We start from the raw sequence: 22,099 nt of genomic DNA on the forward strand, positions 1-22,099 counted from the left end.
AATTGAACTGAAAAAAACAGGTCCACCCCTTAGTAATTGGGAGTCGTTGAGGTCGTTGTTGGCCTGCAAGACCTGATACTGGACCATGCCTCTGAAAAGGGAGCCGTTAGGGTCGTTGTTGGTCTGGCTGACCAGGCGAGATGTTTATGTTCCCTGTATGGTGATGGGGGTTGAGATGATGAGATGTATTGTAGGTTTTTGAGAGCTGGAACCTGAGACCACCCAATTTGTTTAAAGTTGTTTTTTCTCTCTCAACATCAATTGCTTCCTTCAAACAACATTAGGCTCCACTTTGGTCTCACCTAGCCTGCAAACTTGTTTACCTCCACCAAGGAGGTTATTTTTTTCCTTAGAGTTTGTGTGTGTTAAGGATAACTTGAAAAGTTATGGACGGACTATAATTACATCAGAGGTGTCCCTCATGCCAAGGAACAATTCATTTAAATTTGGTAATGATCCAGATCATGTGCATGTTTTAACTATAGGTTTAAGTGGCAATTTGAGGCAGAGTTTGCTGCTTGGTGGAGGTCTGCGCAGGAGTGCTTTTCTAGTCTCATATGGTTTATTACAAAATTTGAAGGAAACTTCTCATGGCTTTCTTTCAAAAATGGCATGTTTTCTTGCCATTCTTTCACAAATACCAAAGGTTTGACATGCACAACTAAGAGCTGGGAGGAGTTCTGCTACCTGAGCAGTGGACATCGGCATCTACTTTCTAACATACCTCTGAAGCTTTCCCTAAATAGCTGTATTTTTGCTGGGATTGAATTACATACATAATGACTCTGTTTACAAGACACATCCTTTCAAATCATTTTTCTTTCTCTTCACAATTTGGACGCACTTTCTATATGAAACTCGATCCCCTGAAAATACACTAAAGTTTGCAGTTGTAGTTTTTTGAAGGCCAGACATGTTCAGGGTTATGAATGCATGAGTATCATGTCTCACCCAAGATATCAGCTAAGTTTCAGATTGTTAAAAGCAACATGGCTCTACTTTGGTGTCAAAGCTTACCAGTGTCCCCATCCTTAGCTGGAACAGCCTGCTCCTCCCCACTCATCAAAACCACGCAGTCACTGGGGGCTCGTACCCTGGCCTGCCATGTTGACATGGCAACAGGCGGCTCTTGGCAGGGGAAGAGGGCTCGGTTGTTGATAGGAGAACCAGCGGTGTAAACACACTCCCTAGAATGGTAAAAAAAAAAGTAAACTATAAACAACCCTCCTTTGAGTGCAATGAAATGCAAAAATAAAGATTTAAAATGAAAGCCCCTCCCTATTTAGAGCATAAACTGCTTCCGGTGTGTCTTTTTGTGAATTAATGAATCAGTAATATAACTTCCTGAAGTTTGTTAGGATGTGAGCAACAGAAAGCAAAGCTTGTGTGATGCATAATGCCAGGTTTAAGACATATGAGAGTGGGTCCAAACCTGTTATCCTGGTCCTTGGTCCATCTCACAGAGCCCCCTAATGGTCTTGTCTCATAGTAGATTCTAATGATCCTTGGGAAACCCTGTGCAGACGTGACTCCAGACTTTCTCACCTGCAAACTCCAACGGTCTGTCTGAAAATTAACTAAGCCGCCATTCTGGGTACCAGGGCTGCGGCTGCACAACAAAAAAAGCTGATGCCTCTCCCTCCATTGGGAAGAGGGCATAGAGAAAAGGTGTTGGATAAAATCTGCTTGTGAACCCACAGAAATCTCTTCAGATGCAACCTTCGAGGGGAAGCCCAATGGTGCTGACACAGAATCAGTGTCCACCTCTTCCACCTTTGACACGTCAAGGTCACAGCAGTCCAGCACTAAGGTGAACTCTTCTGCATTGGCGGCCTGAAATAAACATGGATCCTGAATGTGACTTTCAAACACCGTACCGTCCTTTTTCGGTTCCTGCCTTGCACTCTTTCCAGCTTCATGTCTAACATTTTCCTCAGTTTTGGTCCCTTCAGCAGAGCAAGGCTCAAGGAACAGAACAATGCTACCACTGATGATTTTCTTGTCCAAACAAACAGTCAGATCCAAGACATAGTGTCTGACAAGTATGTGGTTAGTATTGGCTCGGAGTGGAAGGTCATCTGTGTCCGGGTTATAGTCCCCATCTGGCTCCATGTTAGAGTGGGGCGAAGAAGAGAAGCTAAAAAAAAAATTATATAAAAACATAGAGGATAAATTTACAAGGACATATTATGCTTTATTACAACCTTTGTTGCATTCAGTATAGTAAAAATCTGAATAAGGCTAAGGCAGTAATGGCTCAGCCCAGTCCTGGAGAGCTGCATCCACATGATAGAACTCTATGGTTGAAGGATAGATAGGGCCTACGGCTGTTGGGCACACCTGCACTAAGGAATCTGGTCTTGATGTTATCCAGTGGTCACAAACTGCAATATTATAGAGTCACTGTTGTGGGACTTCAAGATAAATCCCTGCTACAACACAGAAGACTGAAGTAGTAGAGAGCTGTGTAGGGGCAATTGAGCCATCCGATTCAGGTTTGTGGAGCTAGAGACATAGACGCTCAAAGATATGAGATATAATAGATATGATCTTTGTTTTTCTGTTATATTGGAAATTTTTATCAACACTTCTATCTGGAAGTTTGGCTCAATGAGAAGAGAAACTGTTTCTGGTTCAATCCCACCTTCCTCCTGGTAAACGTTGTTGGCCCCAAGACATTTGACCAAAAGTTGCCTACAGATATGTTTGATAAAAAAAAAAAAACATTTTATTTCTCATATGGGATTTATAAAGTATTTTTCAAGTTTATTGTTGAATGGCTGTAGTGCACAGCTCTTTGTATAGTCAATGTGACAATAATATCAGGAACACCCTGCCTTTTTTGCTAGTGTGTTTCACGGTTTGGATTTAATTGCACTTTGATTTAGGGCACGCTCAGCAGGGATGGTTGAAGTAAAAGCTAGCTTTTCAAGTGATTTTTGTCTTTTTTTTTTAAATCATGAAACGGACAAAGACATAGATTAATTGGATTTGTTATGAAAAAAAAATCAACAATTTTATTTGTAAGCCATTTCACCAGCCCTGTTAATGTTAAAGTGTTGTGGGTATATAGTTCTTGTCAACAGTGTTAAGCCGTTAAGAGGTGCAGTGAACATAAAATATCTAGATATTTGGAAGAACTTCACTCTGTTCCAACATGCATACATTACCTACTGTAAGAACTTTCTTCAAAAGCTTTAAGTTGAAATTTAAAACATTTACTTCAAGTAGTGTTTCCTCTGCCTGCTATTTTTAATAATTATTCTATTTTAAGCCTATACAAATTCAAGAATTTTCACAAAACTTTAAGTTTTGTCTTATTAATAATATATTTTAAATACATTATTACTTAGTACTTCAGTAGGCTTTTTACCAAATATATCTGTACTCTAGTATTGCAGTAATTGTAATATGTTCAAGTTACCACCCAAGTAACTTGAACATATGCTGACATCATTAATGAGAAAAAAGTCAGAATTCTGAGGAAAAATGTCAGAATTCTGAGATTAAAGTCAGAATTCTGAAAAAAATGTCAGAATTCTATGAAAAAGTCAGAATTCCGAGATTAAAGTTAGAATTTTGAGATTAAAATCAGATTTAAGACATTTTCTCATATCATACTGAAATAAAATTTAGAAATTACTTTTTTTCCTCTTCCGTACACAGCAGACATACTGAAGCAGGTGTTTTGTGTGGGTCAAAATAAAGTGTTTTAAAACACAAAAAACGAAAACTAAACACCTCCAAATTACTTTGAACACAACATTCCCATCTTGAAACATCGCTGTAGTCGCATCCTGCAGAGGATATACACTTTTTCATCAGTAAAAGACAAGTTGGACATAGCTCATTGAAATATATAAATACAGAGCAACCATATGATCCCAAAAAAAAAAAAAAACACAGCATTAAGATGGTTAGAAATATCACCAAATGAAACGCTTCAAAAGAACGGTGTCATCTTTGTTTGTAATAAACAACAAACACGGGAACGATTTAATGCATTAACCCTGAAATAACAGTTGCGTTTGTCACTTTGTGTTTAAAGCGGTTAAACACTGAGCTTGCCTTCTGCAAAAAGCTAATTTCATATCACAAACCGGCTCTCTATCATTTATATGCACAGAACCAGAGATCTGCGTCCGCTTCTTCTCTATTAACAGCGAATTATTTACAAACAGCTTCTAACATACCGCTGAGAAACACAAACACCCGCTTTTGTGTTTAGAATTCCACTACCGAGTTGAAGTCGAGCAGTGATGTCGTCATCATCACGGGACAGCAGCATATTGTAGTTCTGCGCTTCAAATCCAGCCGTGTAGTCAGTTCATATGAGTAAAACCACTGATCTAGCCTATATTAGTTAAAAAATGTATTTCATTTGTCCCGTTTTTGTACTTCATATGAAAATCATTTCGGTCTTTGATTTGGTAACTGAATTTATCCTCAAATGAGCTCAAATCTGATTAGAATTAAATGGCTTTCAAAATAGGACTACTACTCCAAAATGTATAGGCTGCTCTAAAAGTAATTGATTTTTAATTTTCATTTATCTTTCCATTTTAATTGGGCATTTTTTATTTACAGTGACAGCTTTTTGCTCACACTTTACAATTTACTTTTTAATTCATGTATTACTCTCATCAAAACGTCCCCTCAAAATGCAATGTTCCAAAATGAATGATAGTTATCACAATACAGTAAAAACTAAAGTAAGGAAATTTAATAATTACATTTTTATATTTGCTAATATTAAATTTGATTATGAAAGCAGTGATTTTGAAAATCAAGTACAGGTATTGTTGCTTTTTTTTTTTTAGTTCCTCTGGTAAATTGTTTTTTTAACCAGTAAATAAATCCACAGCTTTTGTCACCTGGACTTTACAGTTTCATTAACAGTGATCGGTGCTATGTTTGATTTCATAAGTAAGCCTAAACATATGCTTCATCCTCTTTGTACCTAGATATTGTGTTCTCCAAGTTTCTGATCAGAAATACAACAAGAATGCTACCCTAAATACAAAACTGCTTATTATAGCAATTATAATGGTTTGTGTTTTGCATGACATGCATATAGCACTGAATAACCCACATTTGTGCACATACACATTAAAGATAAATCTTTTTCCCCAATTGGAAAATTGCACTTTGCAAATTGCAAATTGACCCACCTCATTAGCAGATATAAACTCCCACTTCTTGCAATAAATTCGCACCAATGCTGACAGATTAACAATCAACTAATCCCCTTCCCGTTTTAGTTGTCTGAAAATAAAATACATAATTTATTAAAACATTGCCTTTTGACTTTTTGAAATTCATACTCACTGCTTCCGCACCATCATACAAATATATTTGGTCAAGTTTACATTTTAGTGCAAGACTTTAGTTCAATGGGTGCTTTTACCCCAACGGCAACGTAATAGTGTTCTATAACAAAGAAAGCAAGCTAAAGACAAACAGTTGTAACATTGTGTATTTAGTAAAGTTTATTAACTTCCAGCAACAGTACTTTGCCTAACAAATGCTTACAAAAAAAATCTCATTTAGTTAAACATAAGTGGTATAACCCCCCACCCCAACCCCTTAGCACCCGTGTACAGTAGTTCCATGCCACAGATGCATCTTACAGCAGTCATTTTCAGATTAATTTAAAAAATAGAAATACATTTTAGTTAATCCCCTAGTTAATACAGCAAGTTGTCTCATTTTGTTTTACAAAACTATTAATCAAAATACTCAACAGCTAATAAATACAAAGGCAAATATTCACATGAGTACTATTGATCTATTTAAAATGTATTTCTATTCATGAAAAATAAGCAGATTTACATGACCAAAATACAGTGTGACCTGAAACATAAAAGATAACAGTATGAGCTGTCATTAATATGTTTTATTTAAATCAAATTTAGATGACCAAAAACGTTTAAAAGCATGAATGCAAATATTTTTCAACATCATATTTTGGAAAAAAAAAAAAAAAAAGGTGAACATAACGTGTGCTCTTAAGTTCCTCAGGGAAATACTACAAATTTGGCACCGTACATTTTATAGGAACTGGTATATATACAAAAAGTAAAATTTATATAAAACAATATGCAAAATACTTTGTTATATCCTCATCAACTTTACTATATACAGAAAAAGTATGCATCCTCAAATGGTGATTTAGACCCTCAGAGAGGGCTTCCTTCTCCTTCGCTTTTCTGCATACAAAACTTCAAGCTAACAAAGGAATCTGTACATTTTCTCCAGTGCACAACCTGTTTAAATAATTGCTGCTCAAACTATCACGTGTCATGCATAGAGCCTCTGAGGCTTTTCAGTACCAAGCTCAACAGTTGATCTTCAACTGTCTCTTATAATAAACCTTATGTAAATCAGCTTGTTCATTCAGGCACATACAGGATGCAAGAATAATCAGAATGATGAATATAGTATGAAGACTCTGGCTTGGTAAGACAGCTGCTTTGCTGACTGGGAGGAAAACTTTGCAGCATAATCAGGGCTCAATTTTACAGAGAAACATTTTAAATAGCCACACTGTAGCTTTTCCCTTTTTCTTCTGGGCTCTGTTCTGATACAAACAAACATAACATTACAGAGGTGGTCGTGTAGAAAGCATGTATGCACAATGCTGAATTTAAAAAAAAAAAAAAAAAAAAGGTAAGCCTTCTGCCCTCGACACCCCTCCAGCATCTAATATTCTACCACGGTGTCGCCAGCCTCTCTTTTCAGCTTAACGTCCCATTTAGACGTTTTCAGCTGCATCAAAACTCCCCGATTCTTTCTGCAGCCTTCTTCCATGAGCTGAGGTACCTCAAGAGTTTTCCTCAGGAGCTCTACGGAAACTGAGCCGTTTGAAGGAATCCCTGAAAAATGTGACGGAAAAGATGTGGTAAATGACAAAATAACAAGAAGAACGTTAAAAAGAAGAACACAAAGTAAAGCCAAAATAATTCAGTTACGATTATGTGCTATATAAATGAATAGACAGGATATTTTGACATTTGTTTTCTTTATAGAATTGCTTTTATAATTTTTCAAATACAAGTTCTAAATATAGCCAAAGGTAAAGTTAGTACTCATCCTCATTATAAATAATCATAAAAATATGCAGCTCAGGAAATAATCTGCTAAACTAATGATCGTTAACTGTGAAACACCAATTAGGTTGCAGTAAATTTTTAAAACTACATGAGACAAAGCTGGTATTGATAGCATCAAGAGCATAGGTCATATTTTCTTGCATTTAATTACAGCAGCACAATTTATCACTTGGGAATAAAGAGATCATGTTCAGATATAATTTCTTCCACCAAAATGACTAGATCTACTTATCGACGTCTATTCATCATTCAACACCCATTAGCAAAATAAGACGGCACTAAACCTTTTCCTCTTACATAACATCTCCCAATGCTGGAGCTTCCAGAGAGGTTGATTGTGGACTAATTCTCTTTGTATACTCCCTTTAAAAGATAAACTCCTATGATCTCTTCTCTTAAGCTCACCACACAAGTTTTCATATGGTGTGTGTCTTTGGAGTGAGATGCCCATAGATGAAGGTTATTGTTATTTCTTTGTTTTTTATGTTTTGTTTTTTGGCAAACCACTGCTTTGATTCTTTGCCGGCATATTTTGACACATTATCCCGCAGAAAGATCACTATCAATATGACATTTTTTTTCAGGTTTCTGCCATAGGCTTACTTATTTTTTTAAGCAGTTCTAAAGAACCATCAGTTTTGGTCTATTTTGGCTCCCCCAGTAGACAGAAGTTGTATTGCTTAACCTGAAGGAAGACCGCATTTCACATGACAAGCAGGAAAAATCCCGATCTCCCAGTTGCTTGCAGTTGGATTGAACTACAATTCTGTCTCCAGTAGCTGAGTGAAAGATGAATAGCGATGAGGCGATGAATCTAACTGTGGTGAAACCATATTATTTTGAACCATATTACTTTACCCTCCCCCCTCCTCTTTTGGCTCTTCAGCGACTGATTTAGAGCCTTGAGATGGATAAATATGTTTTGCTGGATAATTTCAAAGTAAATACAAGTAAAGATCCCAGCAGGAAGCTTCGGCATCGCCTGAATATCAACCCTGCACAATTTGGATGAACACAGTCTCTCAGGGAAATTTAGTTGCATCAACTTCTGTCTGAATAACGAATAGGGAAAGGGGGATGCAGTCTGTAAAGCAGTCTATATTTGTAGTTGTTTTGTGTGGCAAGGTTACTGCCCACCTCCTCAAAGTTAATAAAAAAAAAATAACCTGCATAAAAATAATTTGTGCAGGTGAAAGCGATACAGACCCCCCTCAGGCCATGAGAGAGATGTCACTCAACTAGCTGTAAGTCAACGTATAATTACAAAAGTTATGAAAATCTTTTATGAAGGTTGAAAAGCTACTTAGTGCTGTTTTAAAATATCTTAATATTTGAAGACTTCATGAAAAATGTCCAACAAGGTTCCAAAGGGTCTTGGTAGTTCCAGTTTATTTACTTTTCAATTATTTCTGATATATACCAGTAGATATGTGCAGGTTTAGGGGAAGTGCTTCTTTCTTATGATCCTTTCTATATTCATGAATACCTGATAGGCTAATCTTTCTTGTCCTGTTTTAGAGAAAAGGGCCTTAGTTATGTTTTATTAATGGACCCTTCAAATATGATGCCATTAATCACTAATTAAAAGGTCCTGCATACTAGATATGTAAAATTTTTAGCACTGTGTACCGAATAACCTCAGTAACATTTAAGAAATCCAAGTCATCAGCGCTGATACAATGAATAAAGCGTTTCTATATCCCTCTATATAAACTCGAATTAATTTATTTAGACATTCATACCAATAAGAGAGCCATTTGTATGTTGCTAGATATAATTGGACTCTATTTAGGTCATTAATACGGATAGATTAAAAGTATTTCACTCAGTTCAGTTTGCTTCCAATTTAGAAATAAATAAAAAAAAAAAACAGAAAAAAGCTTAGTAGATTCTACTGGAGTACTTTCTCCTTTATCACAAATAAAAAATGGCCCGTTCAATGTACCTGTTCTCCAGCCGGGGCCTGACGATGGGTTTGTAAAGCTCAGGAATCTTTCTTTCCAGCATGGGCCTCAGGTTTTCTCTCAGGCGGTTGTAGTTCTTCTTCAGCTCCTGCTGGTACTCCTTCTGGTCTGACGCGATTAAGTGCTTATTCTTTTCAACAGCCTCACCACACCTAGGGAAAAGAGGCCAAAGCGATGTGAGGCAGCTGTTTAAAACAAATTTGGTTTCACTGTACGATATGAAAAATAATTTAATTTGCTACTTTTTTTCCTAATACACAATATTTCTAAAGCTAAGAGGAGCTCCAGCAGAAATCCCTGAGCGCCCGACCTATTCATAATCCCCTCTCTCCCCCTCAGACCCTCAGAAATAACTGCAGTGTTCCACGCTAACAATGTCCTGTGACTACTTGACATAAATCTAAGTCCTTTCCACACTTGATCTCTAAATGGGTTTCCAGTTTATTAGACTCTCGGGAATTTCCATATGTTGATTGGATTCCCTCCAAGTCCTCCTGCTGAAATGTGAGGCAGACTGTGCATGACCCAGAGCAAAGTTAAACAGAGGAGAGGAAAAACAACTAACCAACAAATAAAAAACTCTTGCCTCCCTCATGTGCTAGAAAAAAGGACAAAGCCTTGTTATAAGGGGAAGCACTAAAAGGATCTGGAGCAGAAAGCCAGTGAGGTTTCTCCCCACAGCGCTCAATCACGACATGTCCAACATACAGAGAGAGCTCTGTAGAAAACAGAGAGAAGGCGCTGATTACAAACACATGGCTAAGTTTATCTCCTTGCTTCTAATGAAGGTAATATGGAAACTCTGGAGTTGCACAAGCGTGCTCAGGAAAATATGCAGGGGAAGAAGGGATAATGATTGTAGATTTACAAAACATCTGCTGATGTTTGACTGACTCTTTAAATAACGCTTCATTCAATGAATGTTCAAGATGTTTAGTATTTTTTTCCCCCTGTAGATAAAAAGTAAGGATAGTCTTTTACAGTAAATCACCACTAAATTCTGTGTAATGTATTGTTTTTTTATGTGATAGCACAACAATAAGTACTGAATAACCCTAAAGTGGATGATTTTCCAAATTTTTAAGAAGCATTATGTGTAGAAATATTCAGCTCCTACCTGAGAGGATAATTTGTGGAACCTTATTTGTAAATTATGTTTAGTCTTCATGAGTAAAATAGTCTAGATATACGTCTCTGCAGGGTTTATACATCTAGGGATTCAATTTGTTCCTAAATTCAGCCTAAGCTCAGGCAGATCGAATGAAGAGCATGTATCTTTAAGTCCTGTAAAACTTTCCTTCTAACTGAGGTTCTGGTATTTGACTGGCCAAATTTGAATACATCAATATGATTTGAAGGAAAAGGATTTGAACCCAATTCGAAGTCTTTCACAAGGTTTAGTTAATGTAATGAAAAAGTGTTTCTAAAAGTACTTTTCCACATCAGGAGTTTTGCTTCCATGGCTTGTAGCAAACTGCAAATGGGATTGTTTTAAATAAGTTGTTTGAACACTAGTTTTATTCTCTCAGCATCTTCCAAAGTCCCGATTTGTGGACTCCACAATAAAAACATTTGAGATTCTATTGTTGTCTTAGTTTTGGTGATTACTGATGCTCTCCTCAAAAAACTCAAAGTCAAGAGGACTTAAAGAAAAAACGAGTTTACAATGAGATTACAGAAAGCACAGGTGGACTTGATTTACCAATCATGGGGCCTCTGAGGGAAATGATTTGCCCAACATCTTTTTAGCAATCGTGTTCAAACCTGGAGCATAAGTAACTCTGCTGCATAAATAAAAAAAAGATTTTTGTTGTATCCTGTTTCCAGCATAATCATCCAGCTTAATAATAAATAACAAATTAATGTTGAAAGCAGCAAAACAGCCAGTGGATAAAACTCCAACACTAAGCTTGAGACAGAATGGCCCACCTATTAATCAATAAACCCCCTTCAATCACATAATCTTTACAATTATGTTTCTTAGAAGAACAGGTAAAAACAAGTCCCTGCTTATAGGAGGCGTTATTAAAAAGAAGTAATGCAAGTTTTGACATTTCCAGTAAAAACAAAAGTATTTTTCCATTTGGCTATCAGGTTTTTCTGGATTATAAGAGAAACTTAACATTTCTTTTCTCAGGATTTTGTTCAAATATTCATGTTTTCCACTGCATGTCTTTGTGATTTAAATAATTATTATCTAAATCAAAGTATTTTATATTATACTCAGGTTTTAAAACTCTAAACCATTTGGAGATTTTAAGCAGTTTGTCTTATATTATCCAGTTCAGCATATAGATTTGCACAACAAAAGGCAGACATTGTGTCTAGCATGCAACACATTCAGCCCTTTAACTAGAAGAATGAATACAACAAGTTAAATAAACATTTTTTTCTATTATTGAGGATCAAAAGCATCATATTCTGTACTAAACTTGCTTGGATTCGGTCCTAGAATGTAAAATAAACCTCTCTGGAGCTGGATTATAACATAACAGAAAAATTAAAACCCTTTTGGAGGGAAAAGACGCATCATAAGTGTGTAGAAAAACAAACATGGCCAAATGGTAAAACCCTTCAAATTAAAAGTAAAATGTTTTAAACGTTCTACTGTGAGTTTCTAGTACCCCCCATGTCTTTATAACAGGATGGAAAGTCTTTATGGATTAAAATTTTGGTCTGGTCAGGTTACATTTTTAACCCATATTCTTAAAATATAATTTCTTCAGTAATAACATAATATTATTACTTACTTTATCTCATTTTTCACATTAATCTATTGTAGTGTATATCATGATGGGGTGATCATTTACACGTTTCTTACCTCATTATAAACTCTTTGAAACACAGGCGAAGTTTATTGTGGTGACGGAAGAGCTTGGGGTCCGCTGGGATCTCATTCAGGAAGACCTGGGCCACCTCCAGCGGGCCCTGCAGCATGGGTGGAGAGGGAGACAGAGGAGGAGAGGAACAAACACAAAGGGCCAGCGTTAGAGAGGGAGGAAGAAAGAGAAAAGAAAACACAAGAGAGGAAGGAATGAGAGGAAGTGCTTGGGAGCAAATGAACAAAAGAGGGGTTGAGAATGGTTCTCGTTTATAAATGGGAGGGAAATGATCTTAATGTCTAATGAATCTAGGAAACAACGCACTAAACCAAAGCATGAGGAAGAGATCAGATCAGAGAAGGAGACATGATTTGCGTACTGAAGGCTAAAATCCTCGGCAAGACTGCGTACTGCCACCATTTGGCTGCCATTTCCCCAGCAGAAAATCTTGTTATCCTAACTTATATTCATCATAAAACCACAGCACACTCCCACCAAGTCCACATCATGACGACAGGCACAGTTAGAGCACTCTGATTAGCATCATAAATGCATTGGACCTGGGCCTCAGTACCGGTTCTGAGCTGCAGACCCACACACAAACAGAAACCCAGCTTCCTGTACTGATTACAGTCAGGAGTTATTTGTTTACCAAGCTGCTGAGCATTAGCATTATGTATACAACCGTCAAGTCAGTGCGAGAGAACCTGTCACATTAAGACGCTGGAAGATAAAACATAAAGAGGAGAAGAGAAACAGAGACACTAAAGCTTGCTTTGTCTTACTCCAACATGGGCCATGCTGGCAGAACCTGGAAGCTATCAGATCAAAGGGACCTCCGGTTCAACATGCCATGCAGCAGACATGAAAGGAGAAAAGGTCCATGGATTGACGTTTTAACCGAATCAACAGGAAGCAATGAAAGGATTACGGCTATAGATAGGGCGAAGGCTTTGATGCATAAAAACTGTCCTGTGCCCCTCCTGAACATTTGGAAGTAAAATGGAAATTGGAAATATAATAAAAGACACAAAAGTGATTTAGCTTGCTAGATTCTCTCTGTATGATAAAACAGAACAAGAGTCATCTAAGAAGCCTTGATACAGATCTGATATAAACACAGATCTGATGATTTACACAGCACTTACCTATTTTTAATAGAAGATAAAACTAAATATTTAACGTGCATCGTGCTTTGATTACAGCTGGGACCTCTGTTTTTACAGAGATGCTGAGCTAATCTAAAACCTTGCTTACCTGGTTAACAGTGGCTCCAACCGAGCCTTGTAGCACCATCTGTAGCATCTTAGCATCAGGTTGCTCCCGGTGTGTGGCGACCGCGAGCTCCCTAGTCTTCTTCTGCATGTCTTCTATAGCCACCTCTATAGGAGTAAGGTCGAACTGGGAGGAAAATAGAGGTATGACTGTACAGCCCTACTGCTGTGTCAATCATGCATAGGATGGTCTCCATTATGAGACCTTCCAAACAGTCACAGCTTAAAAACAAGCCTACATTTTGCAACATACCGTACATATATTTTGTAATGATAAAGTGCTGTATTTTTTTATGTTTACTGCAGCAAAGGAGAACACATTTGGCTGCTAAATGTGCTCAACCAATCAAATGGTTTTAGGGAAAACCAAACTTTTTTTGTTATTATGCTATAAAGACAGCTTTAGCCACATTTTAATTGTACCATTACAGTCTTCTTTTGGCACATGCTTTCTGTTCAAGAACCAGTTTTTTTTTAAAAAAGGTCTAACACTTTTTGGAACTGACCTCCTCTTTCTGGATAACATTGATGCGCGTCTTGACATAGGGAAAGGCGTGCATGGTGGTAAGGATGGTCTTCCTCTTGTACTGCTCGTTGAGCTCGCCTCGAGGCCGTCCGCTCTTTGTGAAGGGTGTGGTGTACATAAAACGCCTCAAGTTGAAGTTCTTCTCAAAGTTAGTTAGACGGTCTTTCATCTCATAGTCATCAAAATAGGGCTCCACATAAGTGATCTGGATATATGCCTGGGGAGGAATGACACAAACCAGAACAGTGAGTTTAAGAATTTTAGTTTATTTAATAATTTAACAGTCATCAAAGCTTTCCTGGAGTTATTCTGCATTCTGACCACCTGAAAATGTTGTTTTCTACTTCATTACTGTCTAGTTATCCATATGTGGATGAATTCAATCTACTTTTGGTAGAAGATTTTCTTTGTATGAAAAAAAAACTACAGTTTTTTTTTTTTTTTATGATGTGCAATATATTTTTATATAATTATCTATGACTTCAATTCCTTTCTTTTTCAGACTATGCAGCCTCTCAGTTTGTTTAGAAACTTTTGCACTTAATTCCACAACTTTGTTGAAAACCAGTAGTAATCTGATTGGCATGCTTTCAGAAGGCCTTTAACTTCTGAGCGTTTATATATTTCAGTCTGGAGGTTCTGAAAACAGATGGTGAAACCACAGATGTCAAGTATTGGAGCCACAAATGTGGATTTTTTTTTATTTATTTTTTTTATTTAAACAATAACAGCATGTTCTCAGGAGCATTGTAACAAAACGGTGTAGTAGACTTTAAAAATCCTCATCAATTAATGAATCTGTGTTTCTCCTTACAGATTGTTTTTAATCATTCTCGTCCCCAAAGAGGTTAAATGATCAACAATTTATATTAGAATCCAGAGTTAATATCATGGCAAAAAACAAAGCACTTTCTGGTCTGCAAAACTTGATTCCTTTTTTTAAGTCTAGTCAGAAATGTTATCAGAATTACACAACACGGCTTCACATGTTTGACAGAATATCTGTTGCTCTTTAGAAAACTGGATCCAAAATATGACCTAAAAATTAAAACCTAAAACATGTATTAGGCTAATATGGGCCCTTAAAGCTACCCGGTTTAAGGGTCAAAATATCAGGAATAGGGCTGGATAAAATAATCGATTTTATCGATTTTGAATCGATTCCTTTGCATTTTTGCAAAATCGATGTCTAGGGAATGAGATCGATTAGTTTTATAGTGACGCACGGGACTTTCACATTCTGTGACAACGCTTTTCACAAACAAGTTTGCACTTTTGAGACAGTTTTGTTCACATCTCACGTTTAAACTGTCCGATTTACAAGTTTGCACTTTGCGTTTAATATGACAAGAAAAAAAATAAAACACATGAGTATTTGGAAACACAGCTGAACCACTCTCATTGTTGTAAAACAGATCGAATCGAAATTAATCGATTTAGAATATGATGTATGAATCAAAATCGGATCGATTCAGGACTTCGACGAAAATACCCAGCCCTAATCAGAAACGTATGCTATTATGAATCCAAAAGCTGAAACTGCAATGATGATTTTAAATATGTACAAACATTTGTCTTCCTCTTTCTGCATTATTATATTCACCACATGCATTTGCGTCTCGTCCACTACATGCAGACATCACATGTTGGCATTAAGGGCAAACAGGAGTTTCTTCAGCCAAATACATTATTGCTATGAAGGCCGTAAATGTACGATAGTTTAAATGCTATGAATCTTCCTAACAAATACTACATTTAAAGAGTCTTTGGTAACTGGGAAATGCACACACTGATATTGCAGTGAGTATAAATATTTAATGTTTTATACAGGTCAAGTTTAGTACATTTTAAAACAGTTTCTGGTGTATTTGTACACTAAATGTTGCTGATTCATCAACATATTCGCCGTCACTCATTTTCCCCTACAGGGACCTACCTTAGTGGGATTAAGCTGTTTTCTGTCCACAGGTGTAGAGTCCTTAATCATCACCAATGTATCATCTCCAAAACATTGGCTATAGAAGTTCTGGAAAGAAAAATACAATTTCATCATTCTAAAGTAATGTTTACTAAATACTGACTGTCTCAACTTGATCTTGCTGATGTGTTTTTAAGATGACACAGCTTTTTCTCCGTTAAATAAATGCTGACATTAATTATATGGACTTAATTTGCCTCACATGCATGTAAATGATTTTTTCATGCTCCTAAAATGCTCACAAAAACCAGATGGATAATTTTAAGCAATTTGTTTAGTTTAGTCTGGATTTTAAGGGATTCTATTCTACCACTCGGGTCAGGCACAATCTTCGCCTTTTCATTTCAGTCACTTGTACCTCCAGCCTGTGTGATATCTCAGGCAGATGTGTGATGCCAGGCTCCTTGTAAATAAATTCCCGTTCATCCAGGTCTCCGAACTTGGCCCCGTAAAAGCCCACACGGAAATAGGTGCCAAACATCCTCTTATGGCCCTGAAGGGAAACAAGAAGACTTTAAATCAGATTATAATCACTACGACATGTGTGCCATGGTTTCTCCATCATGTGAAAATCTTTTTAAATTAAGATTGCCTTTAAGAGCTTTTCAGTCTGATAAAATCTTTTCCCCTCCAAATGTACATTTAAAGTTAATGAAAACATTAATTTCGAGTTTTATAATGTCTTTACCTTCTGGATAATATTATCAAAAGCTCTGTGAAGCTTGTCATGTGTGGAAGCCAGTTTTCTGAAATCTCTGCGAGCCTCTAAGATTGGTATGATGATCTTGTAGACTTCATTCACTGCCTCATACAGACCACCCTAATGATGATGACAATGAAAAATGCAGATTACAGCATAAACATCAACTATAAATCTACAGAAAACATACAGTTGTGCACAAATGTGTCAGGACTACTTAAAGCCATCTAGAGAGACTTTAAATTAGTTCATCTTTATTTGCAGAAACATAATCTCCCCTAAAAGCTTCAGAGAATCCAACCTTTAATTTGAGGACATTTACACAGTGTAGGAGGAAAAAATGACACGCTAAGAATCTCTTATCGGCACTTTTCCTGTCAATACTTTGTATAACAGGACAGTATTCAATCTTCTCCAATAATATTTCACATGATTGCAGCTTTCAGATAGAGGTTCTTCTAAGCACCATCACTTCAGGTTTGTCGTTTAAATAATTTAAATAATTTTGTGTTAAGTTTGGGTGAAGATTTTGCATGAATATCCTCTAAAATGATCCTATGAGGCTCTATTACAGTCTACAAGTAGGGCACTATATATTTTTATTCAAAACATACTAGTTTTTCAGAGCCTTTAGATGAGAACCAGACCTTCAGGATCACAGTCCTTTATCATACTTAACAATGGAAAAATGTCGCTTTTAACCATATGCTTAAACTTTGGTGCTAAGAATCTTGCTCTTTCAGACCATCCTTTTGCTCTAATATCAACCCCATCCTTCATACCTCACCATCAACTAAAGCGTCCCAATGTGAAATGGTGGAGTTGATGCAACGATCCACCACAAGAGGAATTTACAAACCCACAAACAGAATCACCATAAGGGGTAATACAAATGTGTTGCATTGATATAACACTAGGCAAAGACAGCTGCAGGAGCAGCAGGAGAACACGAGGCCCAGTGAGAGCAGATGCACCAAAAAAGCTTCCAGAGTCCATCTGATCTGGCAAATGTGTTGCTTATTATAATCTAATGGAGATGATAAAATGCTAAGGAAGCTGCAGAAAAATGTTGATTGTATTTAAAGCTGTTAAATAGTTGTATGCACATAAAACACTAAATGGTCTTATTTATTGCTCAGATGAATACTGCGAAAGGTAAACCACTCTGCTTGGGTTGTGCAATTTTAGAGCATGCAGTGCAAGCACCCATGGATAGCTATGCTTTTGAATGATGTGGGAGGGATAGTGATTCATAACGAAGTGGATTTGGTTGCATAATTATTTCAGAACCTCCAAACAAGTCCAGTTAATGTTCAAGTCAAAGAAAAGTGCAACTAAATAAACTCTAAATAAATATATCTATGTGTGTGGCAATAGGACAGAAAAAGGCTTCCTTCCCTTCTTCCTTCCTTAACTCACAAACAACCCTTAGGTGTTAATTATGGAGACTATAGAACCTTAAAACACTATAAGCTGCTGCTCTGCAATACTATCAATTATCTTTTTTTTTTTTTACCTCCATTACTGCCCCTCTCAATGCCAATGGTGATAAGATATATGTGGATCCCCAAGCAGCAAATTAGCAAATAGATAAAAGGAATGATCATGATCAGGAAAGAAAATCTGTTATTTTTTCTATAACGCAGTAAAAAAATGCCAAATCACCAATAAAAGGTTAAAATGAACTACAATTAACTTATTTTGTTTAAAACTCACCTTGCTTATATATCATGCATTAACTTGACTATTTTCTGATATATGTCTTTAAATTGTAGGTTAACCACCTTTTTTCAGTTTTAAATTTCAAGTTTAAGATGATGTTATGTTTAGGAAATATAATATATTTTAAGGCGTTCCAGATATCCTTAGCAAGGCCTATGTGTTTCTGAGCTTTCAAAATGACTAAGACTTTTAATAAAGTATTACCTTGATTTTTAAAAGCTGGAAAAGTTTTTCTTTGAACATGGAATAATGAAATGTTTCATTTATTAGTGGTGATTCATTGCCTTACATTGCTGAAAAGCTCTGCAGCCTGTTCGAGCAATCCCACCAGGCCGCTCTCTGTGAAGTAGCGCCCCGAGCACACGCCGTCCTCGTCCGGGGACAGGATGTCATCAGACACAGCAGACTCCTCCAGCACATTGGGGGAAATGTTCTGGCAAGAAAAAAAAAAAATCAGCTGGTGAATCAATTAGTAAGCCCACATAATCAAATAACCACTCAAGTGGCCTAAAAGGACATGGCCTGCTGTGGTGAGAGGGAACCAGCTGGATGATCATCCACTCAATAACCTGCTGACTGCTGAAGATTTGAGTGTCCTGTGCTATTAGGGTGCTACAGAAGCCTTGTATCTGACACGGCCCATTGATAGTGCCATCATTGTATAATTGTTTGAGCCATTTGTTTTACATTTGTATTCTTTTTGAGTCAGTTGACTGCAAAATTATCAGACTTTTTTTTTTTTTTTTTCCTACTCGTCTTAAAAATCAATAAAATTCTCTGCCGACTTCTTCTTTATGTTTATGCTGGGAGCACTGTAGTGTACTTCTCTCTTGATTTTGCATGACTCAGTGCATTGACTTTATCAACCTTAAGCTGTTAAGCTGGATTTGGATAAATATCTAACCTTAACAACTTTGACAGCTATCAGCGACACAAGCCTCAATAGGGAGAGTTGTTGTTTAGTAAATGATCTTCCTGTATAAACAATCAAGCTGTCCCTTGCCATTACTCTACACACCTGGAAGGTGACACTGCCGACAGGAAGGTATTTGTGATCCTCCAACATGCTGAGGTACTCGGCCACCAGGGCAGCAGCATGGACCAGGCACATGGCCGACTCTGTGTAACACTTCCTGTTGTTGTGTTTCTCTGCCATGTTCTGCAGCCAGGTCAGACGGAGGTCAGGAGACGTCTGGTAGCCCTTTGCTATCCTGGAGGAGAGAGAGAAGGAGGTTAGTTGTTCCCCTCTTTCCTTAACTCCCTTTATTTAATTACTTAAATGTCTAATTAAGATTAAAATCTGCCTCAAGAGCAACTTGACTGAAGAAATAATCTGTTTCAAAGCACCAACAAAGGCAGTGAGTGAAAACATTTCCTACAGAGCGTAATAAACACATTTACGATGTAATCAAAAGTCCTTGAAAATGTTCCCATTTTTTACAATCATAAAATTTTGTGTATTTTATTGTGATGTCAGGTGGCAGACCAATGCAAAGGCATGCATAACTCTACATAATCGTTTTCTATAAATATAAAAAAGGGGTGCACATACGTAATCAGCTTCTTTAGATCTGTTATCCCTAAAAAATGCAGCTTCATTTGTAAAAAAATAAAAATAAAAATAAAAAAAGCGATCTGTATATTATTCAACTGCAGAAAATATACTGCAAATTTGTTCTTAACAGTACTTAGAAGTTTTAGAAAAAAATCATTAGAAGATGAAACTTATAATGAATGCGGCCAGGTGGAGAACAGAGTTGTGGAAATGTTTAAAGCAGTGAAGCATCTCAAACGTTGAGGATCTTATAGTTTTATCCTTCATCTGAAAATGCAAAGAGCTACCACTCTGACCAGAGCTTAAGCAGAAAAATCTGTTTGCAATACTTCTAGTAGTACGCACAAAAAGACAAGCAAAAAGAAAATTTTCCTTTCTACAGTTTGCACGTGTCATGTGGGGTACATTGTAACATCATAAACATCATGTAAAGAAATTGTTCAGGTCGGACGCTAAGAAAATGAAACTGCCTGCACTGAATGCAAAGCATCCACTAAAAGCCTACACAGACTATTCCAACAGTCAGGCATGGAAGTGGCAGCAGCATGTTATGGGCAGGCCCCTCATAATTTACAGAAAAATTAATTGAGATAAATAGAGACCAATCTGTAAAAAAATAATAATTTGAAAAAGTAAAAAAAAAACAAGCTGTGGCACAGAGTTTCACCTTATAGCAGAATAATAACATCATGTGGTAGGTAAGTCCAGTCACAGTCCAAACACAAATCAAATGAACATTTTTTGTTTAATCTGACTGACCTAGACCTATTATGCAAATAAAAGCATGCACAATCCTTATACTTGAATGTGCGAAGCCAATAACGACACAATCAAAACGACTTGAATATCCTTCCAAGCATAATTTGGTTCAGCAAAGGTTTAACACAGAGGACTAAATAAAAATGCACACCAAACTTCAATATGACAAACTGACAATACATCTGGAGGATAATAGTTGGCAACTGTGGTCAAATGGAGAATTAAACAGAATTTTCTGCACCTGAAGTCACTTGGGGAAAAAAAAAACAGGTGATTCAGTGCAATACGAGAAAAAACTGTATTCAGAAATCTGTTTTAGTCACTTTGTTTGCGTGCGCAATGATAGATATTGATGCAAAAATGAAGAAATGGTGTAAAGCTCATCCTGCAGGACTATGAGAAACCCATTCATCAGGTAAGTAGAAGTAAAGGCTAAACAGAAAATCAATGATGAATAACTCACACATGCAACATTGAGTCACATCGAAGTCAACAGTGACACATGTAAGTCTTTGTCTCCATTAACCCTACCTCGGTCGATCTCCAAGCACACATGCACACCAGTATTCGCATATACGCCGTTTAGTTTTGCATACACACAAAGCCTGATCAGAAGACTATACCGCTACCACATGGTTACCATGGTGAAGGCAGCAAAATTGGGGTTAAATAGAGCAGAGCTAAAAAAATAAGATCGAGCCTTGAAGGATTTGGAAGAAAGCAAAGAATGAAAAGACTTAACAGGGAGACAGACAGAAATGAGCAGGAACCTCTTTTTATAGAAGGTCCAATTTTATTCTTACCTGTACATGAGGTCCATAAGCATCTCAGGATCCTCTTGGAACTCCCTCATCTTAACAGTGTCTGATAAGATGCTGTTGAGGTTTCTTAAGAGCTCATCCACCTGAAAGAGGAAACATAAATAAAATCATGCTTTTTGCAATTTTTAATGAGTGCTTAGGGTTTTGGAGAGGGTTTGTCAGACTCTACCTGTAAGGGCAGCTGGGTGTTCTGCATCTCTGTATCCTCCTCTGCATAGGCCAGGATGGTGCGTAGGGAGCGCCTTAGATATTCTTCCTGGAAGTCTGAAGATTTGCCCACCAGGGAGGCCAGTGACATGGTGACCTGCATCTTCACTCTAGAAAAGTTCTGAGGAGAGAGCAATAGAAACCAGATTTATCAAAAATTGCAAAAGAAATTTTAACTATGCAGTCATTCATCCATGAACCCTAACCCATGTACATAAATCCAACCTCTCAAACCCATTATCCAACAGCAGTTTGGGCCGTGGGAGGAAGCTGAAAGAAAGACCCCACACATACAAACTCTATGCTGGAAGTCCCCAGGACCCTCTTTTTGCATATCAACAGTGCTACCAACTAACCACTATGTCATTTGGTTCATAATGTATTTTGTTTTTTGACAGAATCTCATCTCCTTTCTCATGATATACAGATTAATGGTTTAAGAATAAGAGCTTAGATCAATACATGAAAATATTTATGTTTTCAACATTTTATGAACTGAAAAATATTAAACATTTTAGGTAAGAAATAATGCATGTTTTGTTCCCTCTCTTCCTCTTTCACACAACCTGTCCAAGAACAAGGGGCTGATAAACACCCTTCCATCTTCTGAGCAAATGTGCGAGTGAAACAGTGCCCCTGCTCGCGAGATGTCTCATCCA

General features: G+C 37.0%; 2 protein-coding genes across 8 annotated transcripts in view; both read right to left on the reverse strand.

The window, feature by feature from the left end:
* The window catches only part of LOC107098244 (chromosome unknown open reading frame, human C9orf3), a 121,664-nt gene extending 117,405 nt beyond the window's left edge, over nt 1-4,259 (reverse strand). For all 5 annotated transcript variants that reach the window (XM_015395801.1, XM_015395811.1, XM_015395819.1 and 2 more), the window contains exons 1-3: nt 4,194-4,259; nt 1,433-2,137; nt 1,018-1,187 (exon numbers count right to left, since the gene is read on the reverse strand). In XM_015395801.1, coding sequence (XP_015251287.1) covers nt 1,018-1,187; nt 1,433-2,112 — 850 coding nt within the window. In that variant the 5' untranslated portion in view covers nt 2,113-2,137; nt 4,194-4,259. The remainder of the gene's footprint in view (nt 1-1,017; nt 1,188-1,432; nt 2,138-4,193) is intronic.
* Nucleotides 4,260-5,504: 1,245 nt separating this feature from the next.
* The window catches only part of dock8 (dedicator of cytokinesis 8), a 77,254-nt gene continuing 60,659 nt past the window's right edge, over nt 5,505-22,099 (reverse strand). For 2 of the 3 annotated variants that reach the window (XM_015396033.1, XM_015396024.1), the window contains exons 36-47: nt 21,403-21,561; nt 21,216-21,316; nt 19,117-19,309; nt 18,388-18,531; nt 16,365-16,496; nt 16,035-16,169; nt 15,635-15,724; nt 13,679-13,915; nt 13,156-13,299; nt 11,898-12,004; nt 9,058-9,228; nt 5,506-6,875 (exon numbers count right to left, since the gene is read on the reverse strand). In XM_015396033.1, coding sequence (XP_015251519.1) covers nt 6,824-6,875; nt 9,058-9,228; nt 11,898-12,004; nt 13,156-13,299; nt 13,679-13,915; nt 15,635-15,724; nt 16,035-16,169; nt 16,365-16,496; nt 18,388-18,531; nt 19,117-19,309; nt 21,216-21,316; nt 21,403-21,561 — 1,665 coding nt within the window. In that variant the 3' untranslated portion in view covers nt 5,506-6,823. Of the gene's footprint in view, nt 6,876-9,057; nt 9,229-11,897; nt 12,005-13,155; nt 13,300-13,678; nt 13,916-15,634; nt 15,725-16,034; nt 16,170-16,364; nt 16,497-18,387; nt 18,532-19,116; nt 19,310-21,215; nt 21,317-21,402; nt 21,562-22,099 lie in introns of all 3 variants that reach the window. The other variant, XM_015396014.1, reaches the window with a different exon arrangement.

This window comes from Cyprinodon variegatus, unplaced genomic scaffold (assembly GCF_000732505.1).
Source record: "Cyprinodon variegatus isolate N-32 unplaced genomic scaffold, C_variegatus-1.0 Scaffold26, whole genome shotgun sequence".
Lineage (NCBI taxonomy): Eukaryota > Metazoa > Chordata > Actinopteri > Cyprinodontiformes > Cyprinodontidae > Cyprinodon > Cyprinodon variegatus.